General features: G+C 40.6%; 1 protein-coding gene across 1 annotated transcript; it reads left to right on the forward strand.

Annotated features, from left to right (window-relative positions):
• The first annotated feature begins 11,648 nt into the window (after positions 1-11,648).
• On the forward strand, positions 11,649-17,479 carry LOC141910857 (uncharacterized). Its single transcript, XM_074801711.1, has 5 exons — positions 11,649-14,264; positions 14,784-14,927; positions 15,414-15,579; positions 16,436-16,629; positions 16,998-17,479. Exons 1-5 carry the CDS (start codon positions 14,139-14,141, stop codon positions 17,313-17,315), a joined length of 948 nt encoding a protein of 315 aa, XP_074657812.1. The 5' UTR covers positions 11,649-14,138; the 3' UTR covers positions 17,316-17,479.
• Positions 17,480-26,252: the final 8,773 nt, after the last annotated feature.

Here is a 26,252-nt window from a genome sequence, read left to right on the forward strand (position 1 = left end):
ATAACCTTCTAATCTTTGAGCACATACTTCGAATTGGTGTTATGACTGTTGAAATAATGCAGTCTGATTAAGAGTCAATTTGACAGAGATAAGAGTCTCAGAACTCCTTCAATACAGTGTAAACTGATCAAAAAATGTGACAAAATAATGGCTCATTCAGATTGCATAATCGAACTGGCCATATCAAGACCGATATAGGAATGATGCACTCAAGACATTGAACGAAAATCAGTGTCACAAGATAAAGTTTAGGCTATTAGTGCATGAAACTCTATTGACACGACGGAACGGGCTTCGAGGTTGGCCGTGACAACTTTGGCGGCCACTTTGACCTAAAAGCTATTACGAGTGTTAGGCCAATCCTACCAGCACGGTGAATATCATTTAAAAGAATGGTTCCAGGCATTTTTGTCGATAAATCTTTTGGTTTTCGCAGGGAAAAAGATAAAATGCAATCGGAGGTTTTGGAAAATTTTCGGAAAGTCAAACAGGGTACGAAAACTTTAATTGATCGGCAACAACTTCGAATAAATTCAACTTTCCTCTTGGTACAAAATATTGTATGTTTGTTTTGTTGCTTATTTTCAGTCAGCGCCGAAGAAGCCACTAACCTCGAACGAACAGACGCCGCTTGGAAGTACGCCGCGTCCGAAATCTGCGGGATGCTTCACAAAGTCCGCGACAAAGGCATTCAAGGTTCGGCCATCGCGGAAGCGAGAAAAGATCGTCGGTTCCCAACATCTTCTGTATAGACTAAAAATAGAAAAAAAAATGTTTTCAAATTGTTTCAGATGTTGCCGAATTCGAGAGACATCTAAACAATCTTTTAGAGACCCTAGAATCCGAACAGATGAACCTACAAAGGTATGAACGAACAATGCATCTAAAACGAGATATTCTCGTGACTATAGCGCCTCTATCGGACGATGAATGAACCGATCTCAAATGCAGTATCACGTGACTAACGGTCTCGTCTACGATTGGTCGGTTGCTCGATTCGTCGTCGGTGATTGGCTGAGAGTTGGCCACTACTCGTCGACGATCAAAATAGTTATTGGCATAATTTCTAGTATCACCGACAGATGTCGTCAGTGTCAATCACTTCCCATCCTCAATCACTGCCATTTATTAGTAAAGTGAATGGCTATTTATTTTCTTCAGAATGGATGCCGAACTTCAGGAGAAGAAATTGGTGAGCGTTGAAATCGTTAACTGAAAATCACCTGTTTTAAAATCCCTTGTGTTCAGAATTAGAGAGTTTGTCAGTTCAAATTTTACGTAAAATATTACAAAATCACCATTTCATATTTAGTCGAAAAAATTGTATATTTTTCTCGGATTTGTACGGAAGCCCCTAGGTGACATACGAGAAAATTTTTCCACAATTTTGACTTATTAAGTCGAATTTTGACATAATAAGTCGAATTTCGACTTAATAAGTCGAATTTCGTGTTAATTAAGTCGAATTTCGTCTTAATAAGTCGAATTTCGACTTAATAAGTCGAATTTCGACATAATTAGTCGAATTTCGTGTTAATTAAGTCGAATTTCGTCTTAATAAGTCGAATTTCGAGTTAATTCAACTTATTATGTCGAAATTATTTTTTTTATTATTCTTTATTCACGAATTAAATTACACTAGAAAATTACAACAAGATAATATAATAAAATAATGTAATTCAAGTCGATGGACACCAGGAGAAGTTACAAACTTATATCCATAAAACATGGCCCTGGCGCCCATAGAAATCAAACACACGCACGCACACACACACATGTACACAACCCTGCACCACAACACTCACGCATACGCATACGCACGCACGCACGCACGCACGCACGCACGCACACACATCCATTCGACTTATTAAGTCGACATTCGACTTATTAAGTCGAAATTCGACTTATTATGTCGAAATTCGACTTAATAAGTCGAAATTATGAAAAAAATTATCTCATATGTCACCTAGGGGCTTCCGTAGATTTGAGTTCAAGTTAAGTGAAGTATTTATTTTTACGCTTCGTATCCGCGGATTGAAGATCGCTCGTAATGAAGTTCTTACAACAATGAAGTTCTTACAATAAACCTCCTACGTTTTAGATTTGCGACAAGTGGTCGGAAGAGAATCAAGTGCTGCAAAACGAAATACTGAGACTTAAAGAGAACTCGGTTAAAATGAAGCAGAAACTTAAGAACGCCACCAAGGTAAAATACGATATACAATATCAAATACATCAAATACATTCATGAATATTCACTGTAATTGTCAATCAATTGTTTAAATCTATTCAAAAAAAATTCACAAGTTCATTTCAGTGATACCTTAATTAACTATAAAATCCCATCATTGGAATGAACCAATCGAGCAGATGTTAATTCGATATTTCGACGGTGTTGCGGGGTTCCCACTAAAAGAAGCCTGTTCAATGACACTGCTCGGGGGGTGCTACTCCAGGCATTGAAAATGTTGAATATCTGTACAGCGGTTTCTCGCTCTCGTTTAGGAACTGAGTAAGCACGACCCCAGCGTACAAGTCTTCGTCGAAGAAGACGAAGATAAAGAAGCGGTTAGTATATGAGATTATTAGAAAAAAGGCTCCGTTCAACTATAGACATATAGACTGTCGGTTGAGCAAAATAAGAAACCTCGAATTCATAAATTTTCTCGGAAATAAATCCAGGAAAGATTGAGAATTGTAATGCGTTGATTTTAACCAAAACAGAAAATGCAGATGCGATAATAAGATACTCTAAAAATGATGTTTTTTCGATGATTGCATAATGATGCTGATAGGCAGAAAACCCGTTATCGCTGCGCTGCTATTTGCAGCTATATTACTAAGCTGATGTTTTCCGACGTTTTGCTAATATAAAGAGATGTTTCTTAATTTTTTGTCTAGTCGCGTGGAGGTGGCTTTAGCCGCGGTGGAGGGGGTCCAGATCCCACCATTCTGAAAGTTCAACTCAAAGACGCTCGCAAACAACTGGAAAATCTGAGAAAGGTACATTTAACCTCTTTAAAATTGAAATTATGCAGTCATGTCTAAAAGTGTTTTTTTTTTAAATTTTAAGACGGGTCTTAAGTTGTTTGATTGGTTAAAGAACTAGGTTTTAAACCTAAGCCAAGCCCTGAGTATGCAGCTGGCCATTGAGTTTTGTTTTGTCTAATTAAGTTCAGATAATTCGAATGTCAACTGAGAAACTAACGTCTAAAAATGAATAATCTTTCTGATGTGAAATGAAACGGATCTTCTAACAACTCGAGTTATTATTTCTAGGAAAAAGAAGAAATGACGGAAAGAATTGAAAAACTCACCGAAACCAACGAGGATCAAGTAAATGATGACTAAATACGAACGACATTTTTTGAATATTTTTTTTTGTGGCGAAATCTCGATCAAATTTAAGGGATTCTGAATGTGTTTTTACCACTATTCAGGCGGACACGATAATGAACCTTGAGGAGGACAAAAGTCGATTGAAAAAGAACGTCGATAAATTGTCGAAACAAATGATCGAAATGGCGAAAACCGAACGGAAAGAATCTTCCAGATCGTTCAGGTATGAGATATCTAAAAAAACCATGCAGGGCATCGTTGCAAAGATCGACATCAAGAAGCATCGAAAATGAAATTCAGTTTTAGATATGTAGTGTAGTATGTTTGGCTAACAAGTGCAGGACACTTGCCGTACAAAACCAAAAACAAATCGAAACTGGGGATTCACAAACTTTGACGGTCTTTCATGTAAATTACTCATTGTGTTTGCCAACGGCGTAAATCATGTCGAAAAAGTACACGGCAGTTATACTTTTTGGCCCAGTTCCATAGCCATGGCTTAGTCGTAAGACCGATGTAAGACCATCTTAGTTCTATAACTAATCTAACAACTTAAGAGCAGTCTTAAGATTTAAGACCTTTTTGGACTTATAGGTCTCAACTAAGGAACCAGCCCCTTACGTTGATAGAGAGTTATAGAGAAACTAACAGTTAGTCGATGTTTGTCTACTGTCAATTCTTATCAAAATCCTTCACGCTTTGAAAGTTTTCTTATCACTCATAGGAAATAACTCAGGATATTGGGTTTTTTATTGCAAACATTTTTGATTGTGGGTTCTTTGTTCTCGAAAATCTTGCCAGTTTCTTTACTCCCTGTACTGAAGAATAGATTATGATCTCTTTCAATAATCAATAGCTATTATATATCTTAAGTATCATCATAATTTCACATTTCGTAATATCCATATTTTCGCGAGCCCATTCATGTGTATATATTTTCAACCGTTTTGTAAATATTCGTAGAGGAGCCGCGTGTTAACCGCGGGTGTACTATAAACACAGCGAGACTCTCTCTCCCACTCCCACCCACTCTCTCTCCCACTCCCGCCCACTCTCTCTCCCACTCCCACCCACTCTCTCTCCCACTCCCGCCCACTCTCTCTCCCACTCCCGCCCACTCTCTCTCCCACTCCCGCCCACTCTCTCTCCCACTCCCACCCACTCTCTCTCCCACTCCCGCCCACTCTCTCTCCCACTCCCACCCACTCTCTCTCCCACTCCCGCCCACCCTCTCTCCCACTCCCACCCACTCTCTCTCCCACTCCCGCTCACTCTCTCCATACCCTGTATTCTATCTTACACAATGATACTTTTTCAGCGGAAGTCTCAGCGGAATCACGATACGGCCGTCGGAACGCAAGATCGTCTCGAACGTCTGCCCGAAATGTCAAGGTCGCGTATCCAGGACGCCGAGCACGTTGAAGACGAAAGCGGCTTCGAGCGGAGAAATACAACTGGTAACAAATTTGAAAAGGACCAATTTGAAAAACTTTCGCGCGTTTCGATTGGCCTCTGCTTGAATTATGGTACTACACTTCTGGTACGTTCGTTTCGACTAGAATAATCTCTACTTCTAATCGGTTAACCTGATAGAAGCGGCCGGTAGAGAGTTTGTAATCTATAAACCTGATAGAAGCGGCCGGTAGAGAGTTTGTAATCTATAAACCTGATAGAAGCGGCCGGTAGAGAGTTTGTAATCTATAAACCTGATAGAAGCGGCCGGTAGAGAGTTTGTAATCTGTAAACCTGATAGAAGCGACCGGTAGAGAGTTTGTAATCTGTAAACCCGATAGAAGCTGCCGGTAGAGAGTTTGTAATCTGTAAACCCGATAGAAGCGGCCGGTAGAGAGTTTGTAATCTGTAAACCTGATAGAAGCGGCCGGTAGAGAGTTCGTAATCTGTAAACCTGATAGAAGCGGCCGGTAGAGAGTTTGTAATCTGTAAACCTGATAGAAGCGGCCGGTAGAGAGTTTGTGTAATCCAGAATTGCCTTCGTAAGCTGGAATTTGGTCAATCGGAACTTGCCTAAAATGCGTTGTATACATTCATCAGTTTCAAACTAATCCAAATATCCCATTTTTCGATCTCGGACGCGCACGGCATATACGGGAAAACGTTTGTCAAAACATCTTTTGCCTCGCTGTGTGGGTCGGGCTATATATTATGGGAACTTTCTGTACCGTTAAAAAGACGTCTATTTACGGTACCTAATCCGACTATAAACTCGGAGAAAAGACGCTCGATGACGCGTTCTTCTTCGAATCGATCGTCGAAAACGAAAAAATTCTGACGGCATTTTTTCCGGTCAATTTAGGCGACGGGTAAACAGGAACCGGACGGGGACACGTTGCTCACACAGTTGAATCACGAACGCGAACGAAGTCACGCGATCATACAAAAACTGCAACAACAGCTAAACGTCGCCAACAACGAGATATCAATTCTACAACAGCTCTCGACAGGCTCTTCGGTAAATCAGTTCTCGGCATTAAGTGTCGAATTCGTCGGCGAATCGCGTTCGCTCTAAACGGATCTAACCGTCGATAAGTTGTTTATTTAGATTTCAATGTACGTAATTATGTATAACATATTTTGCTTGACATTACAAGAGACACTTTTCCGTAATATTTCACGCCGCTGATAAAGTAGAGCCCTACGTGCCTTTTTTAACATCGCTTAAAACCGTTCGAGTGTTTCCTCGTCCAACGAAAGCCGAGCCCTTAATTTAAGAAAATCTTTTACTCATTGCCCTTAATCTAGAAAATCTTTTACTCAAAAATATGCCTATACGATAGCTGCCTCGTGTTCTGAATTAGAGAACTAGGACAGTCAACTCAATCAACTCATCCTCTTTAAACCTGCTCGAACAGTAGTAGTGGCAGGCTGGATCCGCCCCTGGATACTATCTATCCCCGATTCTGTTTTCTGACGCCTCGTAATGAAGTCGTTTTCATTGTTTCGTATAGGCTCCGATGCCGACTCCTGTTCCAGATCCGGACACCCAAAAGGTAAAGACTTCAAATATCCGCTTTCACGGCGACTCTATATCTGCCAACACCGGGGTCCATTTTCACGAAATAGTGTTAACTTAAATTTTTGGTTTCATCGCCACTTGTTGCATTCATTTGGTTTCAATGAAGCAAAACGATTCTAGCTTAAAGTAGACCCAGTTTTTATTGGTTAAATTGGCTCTTCAAGGGCTATTGTAACAGCAATGTAAAAACCAGGTCAAAATGGCCTTAATTTATTAGATAAGCCATGCACTTTAGAGTCCATGGGTCAGCAATGTGCTTGATCTATACTCTCTTCGGGTGCGATGACTTGAGAATCTTTCTCGGCTTAGTCAACATTATTTTTTTTTCAATAATAGACAAATTTGAAAATATGATTTCAGCTGCCTGGCCCGTCTGCCATCGACTCCAAGTTGGACTATCTAGGTCTGGTAGTGGCAGCACCCACCGACAAGAATACTGCGGTAAGATAATGAAATATCACATTTAGAAATAGTTTCGAAGAATTACCGAATCCAGTAGTTGGTGCTTCGTACACGTAGGCTCCTATCTTTTTACTAGTGAAATAAATGTTTTTTATTCAATCTTTTTCAGACTGTTAACGGTATGAAGAAAATGTTCGACAAAGAAATCCAAACCGAAGGAGTAAAGCAGGTTGTTGTATTAACAGTTTCTATGCCTGCCCCCTGGGCTTCGGGGATCCTTTTCAGGTCATCCGTACTTTACGTGAGAAATGGTGATTGCAGTTTGGAGCGGCGCGGCACAAGCAGCAATTCGACAACTCACCTTGTATCACAATGTCGTATGCAATACTTCTACTACTAATACGCCATCTATCGTATATTTTCAGTATAGCGTTCTACCGCCGATCGAAGGTAAACCGGCCGAACACCTGGACGCGTTAATGCCTCAGTATAACGTAGCGAAAATGATGCGCGAAAACTGCGACCCGGAAGATCTGGCCCACAAAACCGATTTGACCTACGAAACCTTTTTGAAACAGGTTCGAATTTTGCCGATTTCGCATCGCATAAAGTTTCAAGGTGAAGAGAGATTCTTAGAATTTTCTGAAGCCATAGAAGACCCTTTTAGAGAAACAAGGCTTGCGGATCTATATTACGAAAGATACCAGGAAAGACAATTGCCTCCATGGTTTCCTTATTTCCCTAACTCAGAAATATCTCACGCTACGAATCAATGGATTCAGAAAGAATCAGGACAAATCAATCAAGACCCTCCTTTTCAGACAGTTAGTTACTTTGAGGAGTACATTTGAACTGCTGTAAATATGAAGCCTGCTTTACATGAATATTAAAATTTGCTAGCATTATCATAATGACACCACTAATTACTACACTTAAGACTTTCGATTCATAATTCCACAATTTATCTAACAGTCGTCTTTTTGTAGTTTGCATACATTTGCATAGATTTGCATTAACTGTAATGCACGACTGTAAGGACTGTAAATTGTAAGGCTAGAATTGTTACCGGTCAATTCAATTCAAATTCAAAATTAATGATATCAGACGCTGTATCATTATTCATTTGTCGATAATATTTAGTCATATACAAGAACTTTGATTTCAGTTTGTGATTAACGCTTCACTTGTTTCAGCTAAGGGATATTCTGGAACACGTCGAGTCGTTTGTTCAGTACACCGATCGGTTTTTGAACGAGGAAACAGCGGCGATGTCGATAGCTAACAAAAAAATCCGGTCAGAAATGCCCGCCGCGAAACAGAGGATCGCCGATAGAGTAAGATATGTTTTCGATATTCAAATGTTCAAAATAACCGTCGAATTCAGGTAAGCCCGAGAGGATGACTAAGCTTAGGCTACTTCTAAAAGGTTTTGGAAACATTTTGAGACATTTTCGATCATCGAAACGGCATATCGAAGGTGTATATAGCAAGGCCTACTGAAGGTTTATATTAGATGCATTTTAAAGCATTCTTAAGCAGAAAACTAGAGTAATTAATCAGACTCCAAAAAATATAAGGCAGTAAAAAGCTGAGAGTTCATGCAGTTTAAAACTTAAGTGTCTTGTACGAGACCCCTAAGACTCCCTGGACATAATCCTGCAGTGAACGAATGAAAAATTTTCAAGTTCAAGCTAAATTTGACCATAGTGAAACTGTTACTGAAACTAGATGGATGTTTTTCTAACAGGAATTGAAGAAGTTGCCCGGTATTGACACCTACGATAAAGGCGACGCGATAAACGAAGCTTTAGAGAACTACATGGAACCGAGGTCAGTCAAGTCCTAGCTGCTCCTCATAAGCAGTTACCCTCAAACCTCACTCCTCATAGGCTGCATCCAAGAAAGATTCATAAGCTTACTAACTAATACTTAGAAATATAGCAAGAACCTATAGGCTGAGCAAGCGTGGTTGTCACCAGAGGGGTCGGGTTGGTGACAACCCCGCTTTCTGAATCCAAGTTCCGAATTCTTAGATTTCCAAATTTTGTTTTACTTTTCATATTCCGGAAATTTCATCAATATTTTACTCTAAAACGTGCTCTGAAAAAAAATGAACACTATTTAAGAACATTTATCCAATTTCAATGATTCAGAAATACTCGTTTGCCTTCGGCCCTCTGCGCATACAGCGCGAAGTATGGCATAGTTCCACTCGTATTTATTCTGACCCCATTAAAGAAATCCTAGTGTCGACCCTTGCAAGCTTTTATGATTTCACTAAAACAGAGTTTCTATTCTACACAGCGCCTTACCACCGACCCCCCGCACACCGGCGCCTGGCGGTCGACAACGCCGTACGTCGATAGTAGCGACACCTATGATCGAAACGACGTGGGAAGAACAGATAGAAGTGTTCGCGCTCAACACAGCGCGACAACTGATCGAAAATACTAAACTTCAACCGCCGAAAGCGAGCATATTCAGTCGACCAATCGCCTTCTTGCTCAGCGATCAGATGACGCTGATTGGTCGATACGCGCGCGAGATCCTATTGGCTGCCGATAAATTGATACACTACGGACTCAAGAATCAGGTACGTCCGGGTTCGAACCCCGCATTGTAGCAATATTTCGACATCACTCAGAACAGGAAAAAGACATTTTCTGAAACAAAGAATTAAATTTTTGACGCCGCCATTTTAATATCCGTCATCTTCCTCAAGCAAATATATTCTAGTTTTCAATTTTGTGGAACTTTTTTAATCTCGGCCCCCATTTTGGAGTCTGGTGTTTTCTTTATTTTCAGCAAAGTCAATATACTGTATTATACAATATAGCGGCGACGAGCGGATATCCTTCGATACCGTCTGCGAAAACACCGGCGCCGTCCATGTTCCCGGCAGGACGAGAGGATTTCGGAGCGTTCCGTATGACGACCCCGAAACTGTCTAAATCGACCAGCGAACATAGCATCATACGACCGTACCAGGTCAGTAGCGCAAACGTCTAAACACATTTACCCCTGGTGCTGGGTTTTGATGAATTTGAATTCAACCCTCGACTTTGACTTAAATCTCAGGGCCTCCAATCTCAGGCATCTCCAAGAAATCTTAGAACTTGATTTCACAATAATTCTGCACGAATAATAGAACCTTCTGAAATAAGCGCGTTTAAGGGTCGATTTCATTTATAGTTCACCAGTTCTGTACCTTCGAACTGGGTTCGTACTAGTCCTGAAAATCCTGGTAAAGTCATAGCAATTAGTGATTATTTTTTCAAGGCTTGATTAAGTTGTGAAATTTTCAGTTGTGAAAAATCTATTGAATTTTAGAAAAAAAAATGCGTTGTTAGTAATTGTTAGTAATTGTGAGTAATAGTGGTTTCAGGTACGGTATCAACGTCATCTAGATCAAAGTTATTGAAATAAGTAATCATTCTTTCAGGGCTTGGAAATTTTCAGTTTTATGTTTGAAGCCGTGAAAAATGTTTATAATTCTAGAAATATTGTCTAAATTCTTATTCTTGGGGTTTAGCGCTGCAGGCTTAATATTGATTTTGATAAACTTTCAATTCTGCCTTAGACAGTGTAAAACATGCCCCATTATGGCAACATGGATATTTGGCAATGGAAAAGGTATTGAAAATTGAAGACTGCAAATAGTAAGAACCCTATAATCGTTTCCATCAGGCGTCTAAGTCTGACGTTAAAATAAATACTTCCTCGTGCATTTATACAAACGTTGTCACTGTCTCTTGAAGGCCAGATTATTACTAACACCGCGATCGAACAAAAATTGCGTGTCGATCTTTTCAAAGCGAACATTCTACCGCGCGAGAGTTCGTCGTTAATGAGCGAAACGTGTTTCTTAATAATTCACGATATATAGTTCATAATGGACATTTCTCTCCAATTCAGAGTCGCCGCACAAGTGCGCGCAAAAATACCTCGTGCCTACAGGTTGTATACACGAACATAACTATAGTTCGGCGTATTTATGTCACAATTAGTCAACCCATACAGGCGTGAAAAAAGACAGTTACTTTATGGCATGTTTATGTATATATCGGTATCTTATCGATGTCTTACGGGTCGCCGGTGTAAATTCTGCGCCGTTATGATTGTCGCTCCTTACGTTAGTGGCATTTCTTAGCGACGTCAATTTCGAATTATTGTTTGTGTAATATTCGTAAACTGTGTTTGAAACGGAATCAAGGAATAGCTTTTCGAACAGTGGATACGGCAAAATACTGCGCTGAAACCTGTGGTCGATTCGTTGGATTTGCTGTTGGTATTCTCCAGACGACAAGGGTATATAGTGACCCCTTGATCCACAGTTTTGCGGATTTAATTTGACTCGAAATCCAGTTGCACAGTTGTGTGGGTTTAATTTGACTCTGGACCCAGTTTCACAATTGTGTGGGTTTAATTTGGCTCTGGAGACAGTTCCGCAGTTGTGTGGGTTTAATTTGAATCAAGATCCAGTTGCACAGTTGTGTGGGTTTAATTTGTCTCTGGATACAGTTCCACAGTTGTGTGGGTATAATTTGACTCTGGACCCAGTTTCACAATTGTGTGGGTTTAATTTGGCTCTGGAGACAGTTCCGCAGTTGTGTGGGTTTAATTTGAATCAATATCCAGTTCCACAGTCGTGTGGGTTTAATTTCAATCAAGATCCAGTTCCTAAGTTGTGTAGGTTTACTTTGACTCTGAACCCAGTTCTAGGATAATATGGGTTTAGTCGTCCCAGTTAGTTGGGTCCAATCGAGTTAATTTTGAACTAGTATTTCGGTTTACCTTCTAATAACCGATGATTCCCGTTGAAACTCGCTGGAGACATTATTGACTGTTTTATACTCGCTGTTCCCACGTATAAAAAACGACTCATTCGCTCCGATGATGCTGATAATACGTTATACACAATAGGAGATGATGAGACGTTGTCAACCGCAACCATAACCGAGGTCGATAAAACATTTACCGTAAAAACACTGTTATACTGTTTAACTAGTGTGCGTTAGCGTACAATAACAGACGTTTATAATTGACCATTTGTTGGATTCATTCAGTGATTCTGTAAGTAGTTACTTTCTCCCAGAAATCTGGTGAAGATCGTGATAGTGGTAGAGCGTCTGAACTAGGAAAGTCAGCCACCTAGCTTCACGGAGTTAGTGACTAGGTCAGACGACTCGTCCGTCTGGTGCCTGTTTGGTGGGCAGTGGTTGTGAATGGAACGGATACCAACTATAATTCGTAGTGAGCCCGTCTATTCTATCACGTGGTATCAGTAAAGTGGAAAAGAAAAGACACGTAGGATCTTGGTTCTCAATGAACCCCTCCCTTCTTAGTTGGATTATTCCACCACCGACTTAGAAGTCCGGTATAACTCGACTTGCCACGGGCAACTTGTGACCTACCGTCGCTGCCAAAGCCGCGATTGGTTCCCGGTGAAATCCCGCGTTCTGAGGTGAAAATATGGAATATACGACAATAGGTTCTTAACGCGCAATCCATTGATCGTAGAGAGCGCGCTGAAATCGCCGAGCGAAACCGAACCGTAATTAGAAAACCAATTGACTTTATATAAACACCAGGTATATTTGAACGTGGAGTATATTGCGCATACAATTGAAGATTAATGGACGACAGAGCGCGAGTTGGGATTTATATTAACGCAAACGTTTAATGGTCGTAGTCTGTTTGTTAATGTCACGCTACCGCGAGCCCGCACACACCGAGCTCTGTCCAGTACTGAAACCACCGCCAATAAAACCTCCGTTTCAGCGCTAGTCGATATACACCGGACTATTCGTAATTCCCGTTTTGGATACTGCGAGTAGGATTTATTCGAAACGACGGGGTTGAAATTAGACGCGGAAAAACTGGATGTTTACTGTTTTGTTCAGAACTCTTCGGAATACTTCGATAGTTCCGCAGCGTTTGGCTTCAATTCAATCGGGAAATTTGACGCTACGAGATAAAGGTTTTAAATACTGCGCTTGTAGCCGTGTTGTTTTGGAATATTTGAATACGACATTTTTTGAAAGCGCTTCATTATTTCAGTTATGGTAACGACCTCTCGTTTGAAAGGATTTACGCGTGAAAATTGGGATTGCGTTTGAGTATCGGTTTAATCCGGACTTCTAAACATTCAGGGCAGAAGAGTCTTGGGTTTCATCAGTATCACGTCTAACGGGCAAACGGATATCTGAGTTGGATGATACAGTAGACTCCGCTCAAGTCTGATCTTTTGAATTGAGAGTGATATCTGAGTCGGATGGTACAGTAGGCCCCGCTCAAGTCAGATCTTTTGACTGGAGAGTGATATCTGAGTTGGATGGTACAGTAGGCCCCGCTCAAGTCTGATCTTTTGACTTGAGAGTGATATCTGAGTTAGATGGTACAGTATACTCCGCTCAAGTCAGATTCTGTGGACCGCAGGGATCTTCCCGATTTGAGAACGATACGAGTTTGGACGATATAACATTCATTTATAAGGTGGGAAAAATCCAAGTAGAGCGGATCTGACTTTGTTTGTTTACTTTGCTTTACACGGTTCGGATCGTGGTTTCCCACAAGACTATACCGAATATGATATCAGATTGTGCATTCATTGCGGCGTTAGTTTATCGTGATTTGTTAATAGCCTTTGATTAGGTCTTTCAAAACGTCGTAAATGGTTTGTAACTAATCCGCAATTCGCGAGAAATTAATCGGATTTCGAAGATTCAAAACGTGTCGTGTTCTGTACGAGGCAAACTGTAAACATTCTACCGTCGAACAACGACCGCCGATATCAGATTCCTGCCGCCATATCAAATATCGTAGTTATTTTGTAACCTACCTACGCTTTCGTGGAATATCACAATGTTTCGATTGTTCTGCGAAGGAGTTTCTACGCGCGGAAAAAGAAATATTTGCGAGTAATGTTGAAAGACGTCTTTATCGCAATCGCGGAGTTCAACCTACGTAAAATAGCTCAAAATCAGACCGTGATATTTCGAAGGAATTTAATTGAAAATTTAGTAGACTCGAACATATCATAAGGATATAAAACCATCGAAGGTATTCGATAAGTTAGTGTTGGATTTGAGCAAAAATTGCTACGATTTTGTACATGATTTCACTTTCGGACTTGAGACCGTTCGCTGGATTTAGGATTTTGGTAAATAAGCTCAGGACACAATCCGCGGCCTGATATCTGCAAATTCCCGAATCTAACCGTAAGATAGCGTTAGGAAGGATATATTTTCAAACCAAAAATATTAGTCGGACTTGCGATAGCAAGAATTTTGCTACTGCGGGATTACAGACTATTGCCTGGATTTATCTCAACGATAAAGATATCTAGACTTTATCGTTAAAAATGACGACTTTAGGCCTGGGCCGATCACTGAAAAACGACGATAATAAAACTCCGGCGCCACCTATAGGCATGTATCGTAGTCACACGTGCGCGTCTATACCGTCCAAAAGGATGACGCGTAAAAAGGTAAATGGGTTGGGAAGAAAGTTCACATATGTATATAGAGGGTGGGCCTCTATAAAGGGCAAACCTCTATAAAGAGGGCAGTAGTCCTGTAGAGTGTGCACCTGTGTAAGGGTTAGGGGATGTCCCAGGATGAAAATATAGGGCGCACCCGCATCAGGGTGCACTGTGTCCGGGTAGGTGCTCCATTATATCGTAGTAACTAACTTCTGTTTGGAATGCCTCCTTTTTGGGAATGTTGAAGTTTTTGAAAGACAGTAACATTTATTAATCAAAGTAACATTTCAAACACATTCCGCCAGTGAAGTCAAAACTAGCTAGTGTTTTCTAAACAGCAGGTATGCGTTAGTACCCCTAAAAGATTTTTGTTGATAATAAAAAATCTTACTCAAAACAGTCGGTAATCTAAACATGTTCGTTAGTCGAAATCTAGGCTATTTGCGAAACGGCCCACGAATAGTATTTCAAGAGCAATATCATTTTCATCTATCCGTTTTTTCTTTGATTTATCGCTATTTTCAGGATGGAGACGGCGGACGGGAATTAGGATCGAGTATGACAATCAGCCGTATGAACACAGCTTTATCGATGTCGGACATGGATCTGAGAAAATCACAATCGAGACAATCACAATCGGCCGGACACACCAGCGGTACTTCGAGCGAGGTAAACATCTCCACGGGGTACTGTAAACAATCTAGAAAAGATGTTTGACATCGTCATGGAACCCTTAATCAAATTACCTAGAAAATCAGAAAATAAACGTAAAATCCAAAAATGATGTCATCAAATCTTACGATGACGTCATAGGGGAGGGAGAAAGAGAAATACTTTGTCTACAATCTGTGAATGAAAGTTACATAGTGTGGCTACCACCCAAATCAATTGATGACGTCACCGTAAATGATGAGCCCCAGAAACAGAGAATGAATTCACGATGACCGAGGGAGAAGAACAGTTCCTGAGCGAACACATGTACATTCGACGTGTCATGTCATCTTCAATATTCCTGAAAGTCATCGTCAGACATTTCACGCTCTTTTCATAATTCTTAGTGTGAAATATACACTATCAATTACCCCGTCATTTGTGTTTATCGTAACTTTTTTTGTCCGATACTTTCATTTATCGATCAACTATTTTTTTCTCCAGAGATCTAAAATCTATCTTCACGGCGCCATGTCGACCGCGGCCCAAGGACGCATGATGCCGAAACCGGCGCTGAACGTAGCCAAGGCGACGCTGCCCAAATCGGGAATGGTCAAACTGACCGCTCTGTCTCAGGAACGCCATAATCCAAGCTTGTTCGACAATAAAGGTTCGTAGTGCAGCCGTGACTCAGGGTCACAGATACAATGCCTACTATTAAAGATCTTATGACACTCCTCCAGTCCATTTTCTATCATTTTCTATCATATCATTCGGAGGCGTATTAACAAGACGTTGCAATTGAAAATTCCTTGATGGATGCATTCTTTGCAGCATTTCAAAGTTGAAAATCTGTCCCTATCTGGAAAAATCGCGCGCTGCGCGTGAATCACTTACGTAATCTTTTCTGTAAATGTGAAGACCTCGGGGGCATTATGTTCTCTAAAGCCCAATATTATCCCAAATTCCGGACTGTTAATAGGTTGATTTTACGGCAGAGTCGACATGTTTCAACAATTTTTAACTGTTCATTTATGAATATTTGAGGACTTATGTACTAGAAATTAGTTAAATTTTTGATACATTTTGAGAAAGTCACAAAACATTTGAGACTGCGTTAAATGTGATTTATAAGAATTCACATAGTAAGCCAGTAAAAATCTACGACTTCATTCAGAAAAATGCGACTCAAACTATTGAGGATCTTGTTGTACAAGGCCTACACAATGACGTAGGGCCTCTGGGCGGCCAAGTTGCAAATTCGCGAGCCATTCGATTTGATATAGAACTAAGATGGGACAAGACTGGTCTTAAGTCTAAGCCGTGATTGTGCAACAACTGGCCTCTGGAGGCTATCAGAATCAATAAACCGCTTTATTTCGAAGAGCATTTAAATTCTATACCGTATGGGGCACGGTTAGTATTCCATTGCCCAATGCGGTTAGTTTTTCCTGGATCGGCATCTGTGATACACCGAACAGATGCCATATGCCTGTAATTATTATCTTGTATTTACGATGTTGTAGACGAAGTGAAGCGTCAAAAAGTAAAACCGGCTCCGATGAGTCACAAAAAACTTCACCAGAAACAGAAAGATCTTCTCGGATTCGGACACATCGCCTCCGACCAGATCCGCTACGCCCGCGAACCGGACTGGCTCGACCGCGATTTACCGGGAACGACATTCCGCGATTTACAGAAAACCATTCTACAATTCAGCGTACGTTTTGATATGAATTCATACAATTTTCCACTTTCGAAACTCTGAAGTTACTACTATGCTTTGTACTGATTGGTCGTTAAGCGGGATACTTCTGCGTGAGGACCAATCAGAGATCGTGTTACGTATGATTGTTTTGCATATTGGACGCCGATGAGTTCATACTTTCATCCTTCTTTGTTTTGATTGGTTGATTTGCAGAGATACACTCCCTGTGGACCAATCAGAGATCGTTTTGCATATTACGAAACCTTCTATGATTTCTGATTGGTTGAAAAATGAATACATAATATATCTGAACCAATCAGAAATTGTGTTCCATAGAGAGATTGTTTTCTACATTTCGATCCATTTAAATTTTCCTGCAGGATTTCAAACCACAGAAAGAACAGCCGACTTTCTTCAACTTCTCCGGTCAAAAGGTCGACCCGATTCTGGCGCCTCAGACGGGCACTCCCAGCCCTCAGTCAAAAATGCTCGAATCACCTTACAGACAAAGCCCTACGACGACGACGACGCCACCTTTCGGCCGAAACGACGACGATGACATAGTGGAAGGCCACAGCTCGGTGCCGCCTCAGAGTCCGAACATCAGTCAGCCGGTCAGCTCAACGGACCTGATCGGCGGCGACTTAGCGAAATTACCATCCGAATTATTGACTGGGCGACTACATGACCTAACGTGAAAATGAATAACACAACTTCTTTCAGTCATTTCTTAAACGTTTTTAGATATCTGTAAATATTGACCGTGTAAATATTTCATGAACCCAAAAGGCAAATTTACGAATCTTGTTTGAGCCAATAAATAATTCAGCAACGTTTTCAGCTTTAAAGATTTTTAATGCAACGGGAATAAATCGTTATTTTCATTCAGCAATCGTCTTTGTCATTTATCTATCGAAAATTGGTTTCATCGACATGTATAAAGTTCACTGGCTACGAATGCACGATTAACGCAAATCACAAACTAAAGTATTTAGACAAGTATTTTATTTCATAATGGGAAGTGAAATGAGTGGAAATGAGTTTTTTTTTGGGCACCCTTGGAATCTAAAAGGTAAGAGTTTTGCAGAAATCTTTTAATCTTAGAATACTTTGACGTCATTCTATCAATAATTAAGTCCATCTTGCTTTACGTTCGTTTGGATCTGATTTCCATAGACTAACCCTATATCAATAATTGTTCGATTAACCTCGCGCCAGGACCACGACCTTTAAGTGTTTCCTGCACACTGTAAGCAGCAGCAGGACTCGAACCCGCTTGTCGCTCAGCACTGATAATAGTGAATGCATCAGCACCAAGCCTTATCCCACTGAGCCACTGGACCGCTTTCTGAAAAAAATGCTTAACAAATAGGATACGATTATTTTGACAACTTAGTAGAGATGCCTTTGTCGTTTATTGTACATCGTTGATTCTTAGGACATAATTTCTATTTTCAATTTTAATTCCCGTCCAGTACGTGTATGTATTAGAATCAAAAATGATCGCAGACGATCACCGATCATGGCTTTTCGGAATCTCTATCGGGCTTCCAGTATGTGGCAGATGTTGTCGGGCAATGCCGTTTTATCTCATTTCCCGGACAGCATATGTCTCGCCTGTAATCGTAAAGCTTGTCCCCGCAGCACGACGAATTAGTTGCAGTCCCGTTGGTTACCAGCAGACGACCGTTGCAGCATCGATGCGTAGTCGAATTCAACTCGTAGGCTTTACCAGCACAGCACCTGCGAATCAGATCATATTACGACTATGTAGAATTGGATATCGGTGATTATAGAGGTCACGACCAGGTTTTTGGGGTTCGAACCTATGTTTGATACGAAGGTTCTCACGATTGAAGGGATTGGAAAACCGTGCACCTGCCGATGATACCCTGAGTACAGCTGTTCGGCGAGTAGAAATAGGCAAATCAGCCTTATAAATATTGCCTCCGATGGTTGAAGGAAAAATAAGCATCGCGCCTACTGATAACAACATTGAGTGGTGCTCGGTGGGCCAACCTACCAAACCTGGACCAAGTACCATAATATTCCAAGTTTGGATTTGACCAAGAAAAACTTATTGATAATTATAACTAGTTTTAACTCAGAGTTAACTCGTAGAGTAGCCTGGTGTTAACCGGGTTTAGAATAACTAACCAGACGAGTAGTACTTTATAGGTTAACTATTTATTTGACGCACGAGCTTACGCCACTAATGTATAGTAGCTACATCAGAGGCGTTTTTACGAGCAGACGATTTTTGCGATCGATTTCGTGAACGACTTGCTCCGATCGTGCGATCGAATCGGACGTTCGTAAAAATGACGATCATGGTTTTTGCTGATCACATGACATAAATATGGCGACGTTGAGAAAAATCGGGTATCTTTTGAACTACCCGGAGCCGCCATCTTGGAAAGCAAATTGCCAAATCGCTCGCCGATCGCAAAAAATCGATCGGAAAATCGTGTTCGTAGAAACGCCGATCGTGAAATCGATCGCAAAAATCGGCGCTCGTAAATGCGTTTCTCCGATCGGTCGCAAAAAATCGAATGCTCATAAAAACGCCTCAGGAGAACGAGGGATATGTATATGGAAGCTTCATTCATCCGATGAAGCTATACTGTACCCCCTTGTAGCGTGCATCAAATCAATAGTTAACCTATATAGCACTACCCGTCTGGTTATTTATTCAGAGTGTTAACTGGCGACTGTGGAACTGGATCCAGGACCCAGTTCCACAGTTGTGAGTTAGAGTTAACTCTGAGTTAAAGTTAGTTCATTTTCAATGTTTTAACCCAGGGTCAAATCTTAACTCACAACTGTGGAACTGGACCCAGGGTCGTATACGTCTACGAAACTGATTGATCCCTTTCTTTTATTTATGTTCGATAAGCCTTAACTTCAAATTTAATATCTAAACTTACCCGGTTGTATCGATTCGAATGACTTGGTCTCCGCAGCAGCTATCCGATCGGTGGTGCATATAACGCTTGCCACATTTTTTCATGTGATGATAGAAGGCTATAGAACGCTTCAACGAGTTACAAGGGGTTCGCTGCAACTGGTTACCGCAACACACATACCCGGAACCGAGCTGGTACGGCTTACCGCCGCAAAAAGCCTCCCGCAGGGACGCGCGTGACGTCACTCGGTTACTTCCCTCGTCGACGCACGCGTACAGCAGATAATCGTAGGACACGCGGCCGCAGCATTTGCCCAAATAAGGATGCGCTTTTGTGGTCAGACGACCGCCGCAACACGTGACACCCGACCGAAGCGAGTCGTCGTATAGGTACGAGCCTCCGCAACATTTCTGAGTTGGGAACTTTAATTCGGTCGTTTTTTTGTCGCAGCAAATTTCACCGGGTTTCAGTGTGACGATTTGGTCGTTGCAGCAGGTTTTCGTGGATTCTCGTTTGTGAAGTTGGTTATTGCAGCAAAAACCCCAATTACTGTGGTAGCCCTTTGCGCCGCAACAGGCGTCGAAGAACGGACGCCCGTATGGTTTTCCCGCGCAACATAGATGCTTAGTTGGGTCGACGTATGAAAAGCCACATTTCCCCCGTGGCGGCTGCTGGTCTAACTCAATCGTTGACAGTTTGTGAAGCGCCTCCGCCAAATCATGTTGCGACGTCGACGCCGATACGCTGCGCGGTCAGAAAGAAATAATTCGTGTTTTTAACGGTTGGAATTCAAAATGGAACACGCAAGTATGAAGATATCGATTTCAGATACTGCTGGCCGAAATTCGACTGCGGGTTGGATTCGTAACTTGGCACCGGCACACACCAGGTGGCTTTTTAATAAATTCAGTGAAAATTAGTTCATTTTCGATGAACTATGAAGAACTTTTAGGCTCCAAAATCTCGTCAAATAAGTCATCAAACGGATTGGATATTGATACACCCAATGAGAGTATGGTATAGTTTAACTGAAAATTGATTTACTAATGAGAAAAGTTGATTCGAATTCAATTGAAATGTAGAAAAAATTGAAGCGCGGTAACCGAGTAACCACTGGCGAACCTGGCGGATCCTCGCCTGCCACACTGCTAAGTGGAATCCTCGATTGCCACTAGTAGCACTGCGGGTACCGCTAAGACATGTAGTGAACTAATATCATGGCACAGGTTTTGACATTTTTGATCTTAAAATAGGGATTGTCCATGTTATTTATTTGGTTGGTAAATTTCGTTTGATTTTTTGATTGAGTGTCCCTTACAGACCCACCAGCCGGTAGCGAAACAGGGGGTTTGATTTTGAAATCGGAAATCGTTTTGACATTAACTACGTGGCCTATCAACTGTATCATTCCTGTTCTTGTGAATTTTAGAAATTTTGCGTTTTACTGACAGAAAATACTTACCACGACATGAACGCGCATACAACCACTAAATATGTAGCAGAACTCATGTTGAACGAAGTCGAAATCAGTATTAAAGGCCTCGACTGAAGTTGGGGCGAAGTACGGACGATTTTAAATACGTTTGCTTCACGCTCCGGGCGTTATAGAGCGATAATTATTTTCATATAATTCAAATCCATCTAAAACTCAGTTTATCTTTAATCGATCTTTCGAAAATAACTATGGAGTTTTATCACTGTATCATTTCCAATCGAAAGACAATATTTTCAAAACGCCGCGATAAATTGGAAATTCTGACCTTCGAGCAATATGGATCTGTCCGGACATACGTTTTGGTCTACAAATATCCAAATACAAAAACAATACGGGAAGATCGTGTGTTCATTATTGGAAATGTTATCTTAATAGTTAGTTGTTGGTAATTGGATTAACAAGGATTTTGTCATTATTTGCACATTTTCATTGTGCGCGAATTGATACCCACGAATAAAATGATATGTCGACATAGAATCAAACCCACACAACTGTGGAACTGGGTTCAGTGTCAAATATAATCCACACAACAGTGGAACTGGGTTCAGAGTCAAATATAATCCACACAACTGTGGAACTGGGTCCACTCCAGAGTCAAATTAAAATCGTACAACTGTGGAACTGGATTCAGAATAATATTAAACTCCTACAACACTGTCGAACTGGATTCAGAGTCAAATTAAACCCACACTACTGTGGAACAGGATACAGAGACAAATTAAAATCCTACAACTGTGGAACTGGATCCAGAGTCATAAGAAACCCTCACAAATTTTAAAAAAAGATTTAATATGTTTACGGGATACTAGGCCTGTCACTCGGCCGTGACGAGACCCTTGCTTTGCTCATGAAATTATCATTGGCAGGCACATTAGAAAAATATTACATGAAACTTTACTCCCATGTAATGATTAATACAGTTCATAAAGAAAAAAAATTAATTGCAGAATATAGCTGCCAAGCAGCGATAACGGGTTTTCTGGCTCGCTGGGTTAAGGGTTGTATAACGAAGCGTATACGGTACACAGATTGCGAGGTTATTTTAATGGAGCGCAACCTTTCCACTTACACCTGACATGTAAATCCAGACGGGCTACTGTACAAAGTATACCGATACACCAAGTTTAGTCAAAACAACTTTGATGATAACAGGGAGCTTTCCTTGGTTTCACATCATCACCGTTCTCAATTCTTGCGTTCAAAAAATCCAAGAATCGCCAACAAATATCTGCATTTCATTTCCTTTAAAATGGTGTATAACTTAAAACCCTTTTAAGTTCATGGTCGACCCTAGGTCGAGACGGAAAGACATTGGCTTTACGTTCATGCTCGACCGTAGGTCGAGCCCCGGCGTGCGCTGTAAAAGCGTAAATTAATATCGTCGTTTCACCTACAGGTTTTCGTCATAGCACATCATTCGTCGGTAGATGGCGTTTCTGTCGATTATTCACCGAAAAATTTTTTTGATAGTTGCAATTCATTATTTTTGAACAAATTTGAGTCAAAATTTGTAATTTTTTTCGAAATAAATAAGGTAAAATCAAGAATACAGATCAAGTTTTATTATAAATTTTTGCTTATGATGAGTTTGGAGACGATGATTTAGAGCTTATAGACAGTGAATCCAGTGACTTTAAAAAACAGTTCAGATGATATTCAAACCCTTCTCAAGGCAAGGCCAAGTCCTGGCCCCGACTCTGATGAATCTGACAGATACTGACCAATACTATGTCATTAAAATACTCAAACCTGGTATCATATGAAAGGTCATAATATTGTCTACAAACTTTTTTTCGCTGCTAAGCTATAGGACTGATAATTTTTGAACTTTATGGCTTCAAATATGAGTTCTCAAAAAGCGCAACAATGGCCGAAAATAATTGAATTTCTAGGGTAGTCACAGTGTAAAAAAACTAGAACCTAAAAGGGTTTTAAGTTCATCAAGCAAGGGGCTGCAGAACTATATGATATTCAATCTAAACTAACGTTTTGAAAATGAGCGCAAATTATCGCAACAATGGAGACCTCCACAAAATGGCGCCTAGAAACTGTGGAAACTTCTTTATTGCCTGGTGGTAGTACGAAATAATCATTCCAGTTGCATACTGGATATATGTATACGTACTTAAATACCCGGTTTTGTGGTTTCTATGATAAAACGACTCACGTCTTACACGTGAAAGAAAGGGATGCTGAAATTAGTTTCTCAAAATTTAACCCACCTATTCTTTATAGCCTAAACTCATTGTGAAGTGCGCTTTGGATGATCCATATCGTTATCGATATCAATGTCTGATTATTCAAGTGTTGTTTTTAGGAGGCATTACGCGCTTCAAGACTCATTGTTTTTCCGCGGAATAAATCGATACATCGAATTTGAATTCATTACGGCGAAGACGAGCAGCGCGCGCGGGGATTCCCACACCGGACGGAGAATTTCAGATTTTTGGTGCATGTAGGAAATGTTTATCTGCAAATTGCAAAATCACGAATATCAATATCTGCAATATCGGAGAATTATTTTGACCTAAATCAGGATTCGAACACACAGGCCCCGCAGAGCCAGCGTTTTTTTTTAAATTCTGTTTTGACGTTTCTGTTTTAGCACCGTGTTCGCGTAGCTCGCGTTAACCGTATTAGGGGCTTTCCAGTACGTATCTTCCGTTCAAGACGGAATCGTATTCTATTGATTCCGCCATTCAATTCGTTAATACAGTACACCGTGTGTAAGTCGGACCTTGTGGGTCCAAGAAAGATCCTCCGACTTTGAACATATACGGCGGGTTTCTAGCCTTTTTCCGAAAATATCGAATTTAGAATCAATTTCTGTACATGGAAAAATTATAGCAATATCTAAGAGAAATCTAAAAACACCACTGTTAAAAAATGTTTCATCTGGAACAGGGTATAGAAATCAAATTGCAATAGGATGAAATACCCCTCCGACTCCTGGAGAGTGATTTTAACTGACTTCTTAACTGATTTCTTTTCGCATACTCCCCCCTGCCCCGTTCCGTAATATACGATTTGCAAAAATGGGATTTACAGGGATTATGATACACCGCAATCAGTAGTTGCGTAGGACTTTCAGAGATGGTTTGCATTTTCTCGACCACTATCGGCGTTTTGTTTTAGCTCGTATTGATTTCAAATCAATAGTCAGTATGGTATAAAGAAGCGGATTCAGAGACGAGTTGATCGGTAAAAATAGAACGGCCAGCCAAGCGGCCACCTGGTTCGGTATCTCGACCGAAAATACGGCGCAAAACTGAACGATTATTATCGGTAGCCAGCAAAATAGATTACAAAGATTGATTACTAAACTCCTTCGAGCTAAAACCAGTTCGGTAGGATCGGCTCTACCCGAGCCCGACCTGCTTCCAGATACGAGTCTATACATCTGAGCGTACGTCGCCATTATCGTAGCAAGTATGACCGAGTTGGCTAATGAGAATATTGCGAATGAGTATTGCCAGCCATTGACGTCAATTGAGATCAAATTCATAGGCAAACAAACTCCGGTTGTGCCGTAGAAGTTGCTTCCAAAGTAAGAAACAGGTAAAAGAGGTATTAATGCAACAATACTTAAGCCAATCCAACACATGCAACAAATAATGGACACATATTTCGGAGATGTAAATGGGCTTCCAGAAAATGGATTAACTATATTTGAAAATCTATGACGCGTCATGAAAAGTAAGAATATCAACGATCCTTCGCAAGAAATAGACACCAAGATACCAGCAAGACGACAGAATAAACTGTCCGTCCATGAGTCTGAATGAAGAAAATAAATGCCTTTATAAATGTAATCGGCTCCAGCGATCAAAAACAAATATATAGACATCATAGAATCAGACACAGCAACATTAATGATGATGATGTCTGAAGATAAATTTGAAGAGGAGGAGAATCGAATTGCATGAACGCGAAGAGAAATGACGATTCCGTTAGCGAAAAAACTGAATGAAGCGATGACCCAGATGATGGCTCTGAGGACTGTGTTTCCCATCAGATCTGAACAGGAGGAAAACTGATCAGCTCCAGGAAGGCACTGGTCAACCTTCGGTGCCATGCAGCAAAATTTGTAAGCATCAGACGCTAAAGATACTAACGTTGTCAAATTATCGAAAACCTTTCTATCGGTGGAAATGACTTCGTAATTGTTGGTTATATCGAGGATTTCAAGTGAAGTTAATCCAGAAAATGCGTTCAACGATATTTGATGGATTTTGTTACTGCTGATATTCAACATCTGCAATGAAGACAAACCCCGAAATACATTTCTACCGAGAAACGATAAAGATAGCCCTCGAAGATCAAGAATTTTCAGTGACTTCAAATCTTGAAAAGTATCGTCTTCTAAATGGCGCACTGGATTTTCAGTTACGAGTAAATTTTCCAAACTATACAAACCTGTAAATGTGTTTGTGGATAATGATGTTATGTTGTTAAATGTAAGGTCTAATGTATGCAGATTGTGCAGGTTTGAGAACGAATTCGGTAAAATGTAAGACAATCCATTGAACGAGATGTTGAGCGACCGAAGGTAAACGACGGAGAAGAACGTCGACTCGTTCAAAAATATAGAATTATTCGACAAAATTAAAACTCGAGTTGATGCTGAGAAAAGACGAGTTATGTCTACTAAACCAAGATGTTTACAATCAACCAAGTGACCTTGACATTTACAACCTCTAGGACAAGTAGCGTTACAGAAAGACTCGTCATCAGTTGCATATTTACAATTTACAACACCATCGCAAACGTCTGATTGTGGAATACATCGATTTTCCTGACCACATTTAAACATTCCCGGACACGAAATTGTCTTGCAGTTATGCTCGTCTTCTGAATTAGGACAATCTGATCGACCATCGCACACCTGTCTGATAGGTATGCAGTAGGATGCTGGACATTTAACAGTACCATCAGGACATTCAAATTCTTCACATCTCAACACGTGCTCAAGATTTCTACAAACTGGGTGACCATTTGACATTCTTTCTAGAACACACCTGTGACGTCTAGAGTAACAATGAGGAGATTTGAAAGAACATCTCTGTTCATCAGATTCCATACATAGATTTGTGAAGTTAGTTGTACAGTGGATTTCAAGATTGCAATCAACCGAAGGATTAACCGTAATATTAGTATTTGTTACTAATTCGTCTTCCTCAAGGTTTCCACTGCAGTCTACGACACCATCCTGATACAACTGAGAACTGATACAG

Source organism: Tubulanus polymorphus, chromosome 9 (genome assembly GCF_964204645.1).
Source record: "Tubulanus polymorphus chromosome 9, tnTubPoly1.2, whole genome shotgun sequence".
NCBI classification, from domain to species: domain Eukaryota; kingdom Metazoa; phylum Nemertea; class Palaeonemertea; order Tubulaniformes; family Tubulanidae; genus Tubulanus; species Tubulanus polymorphus.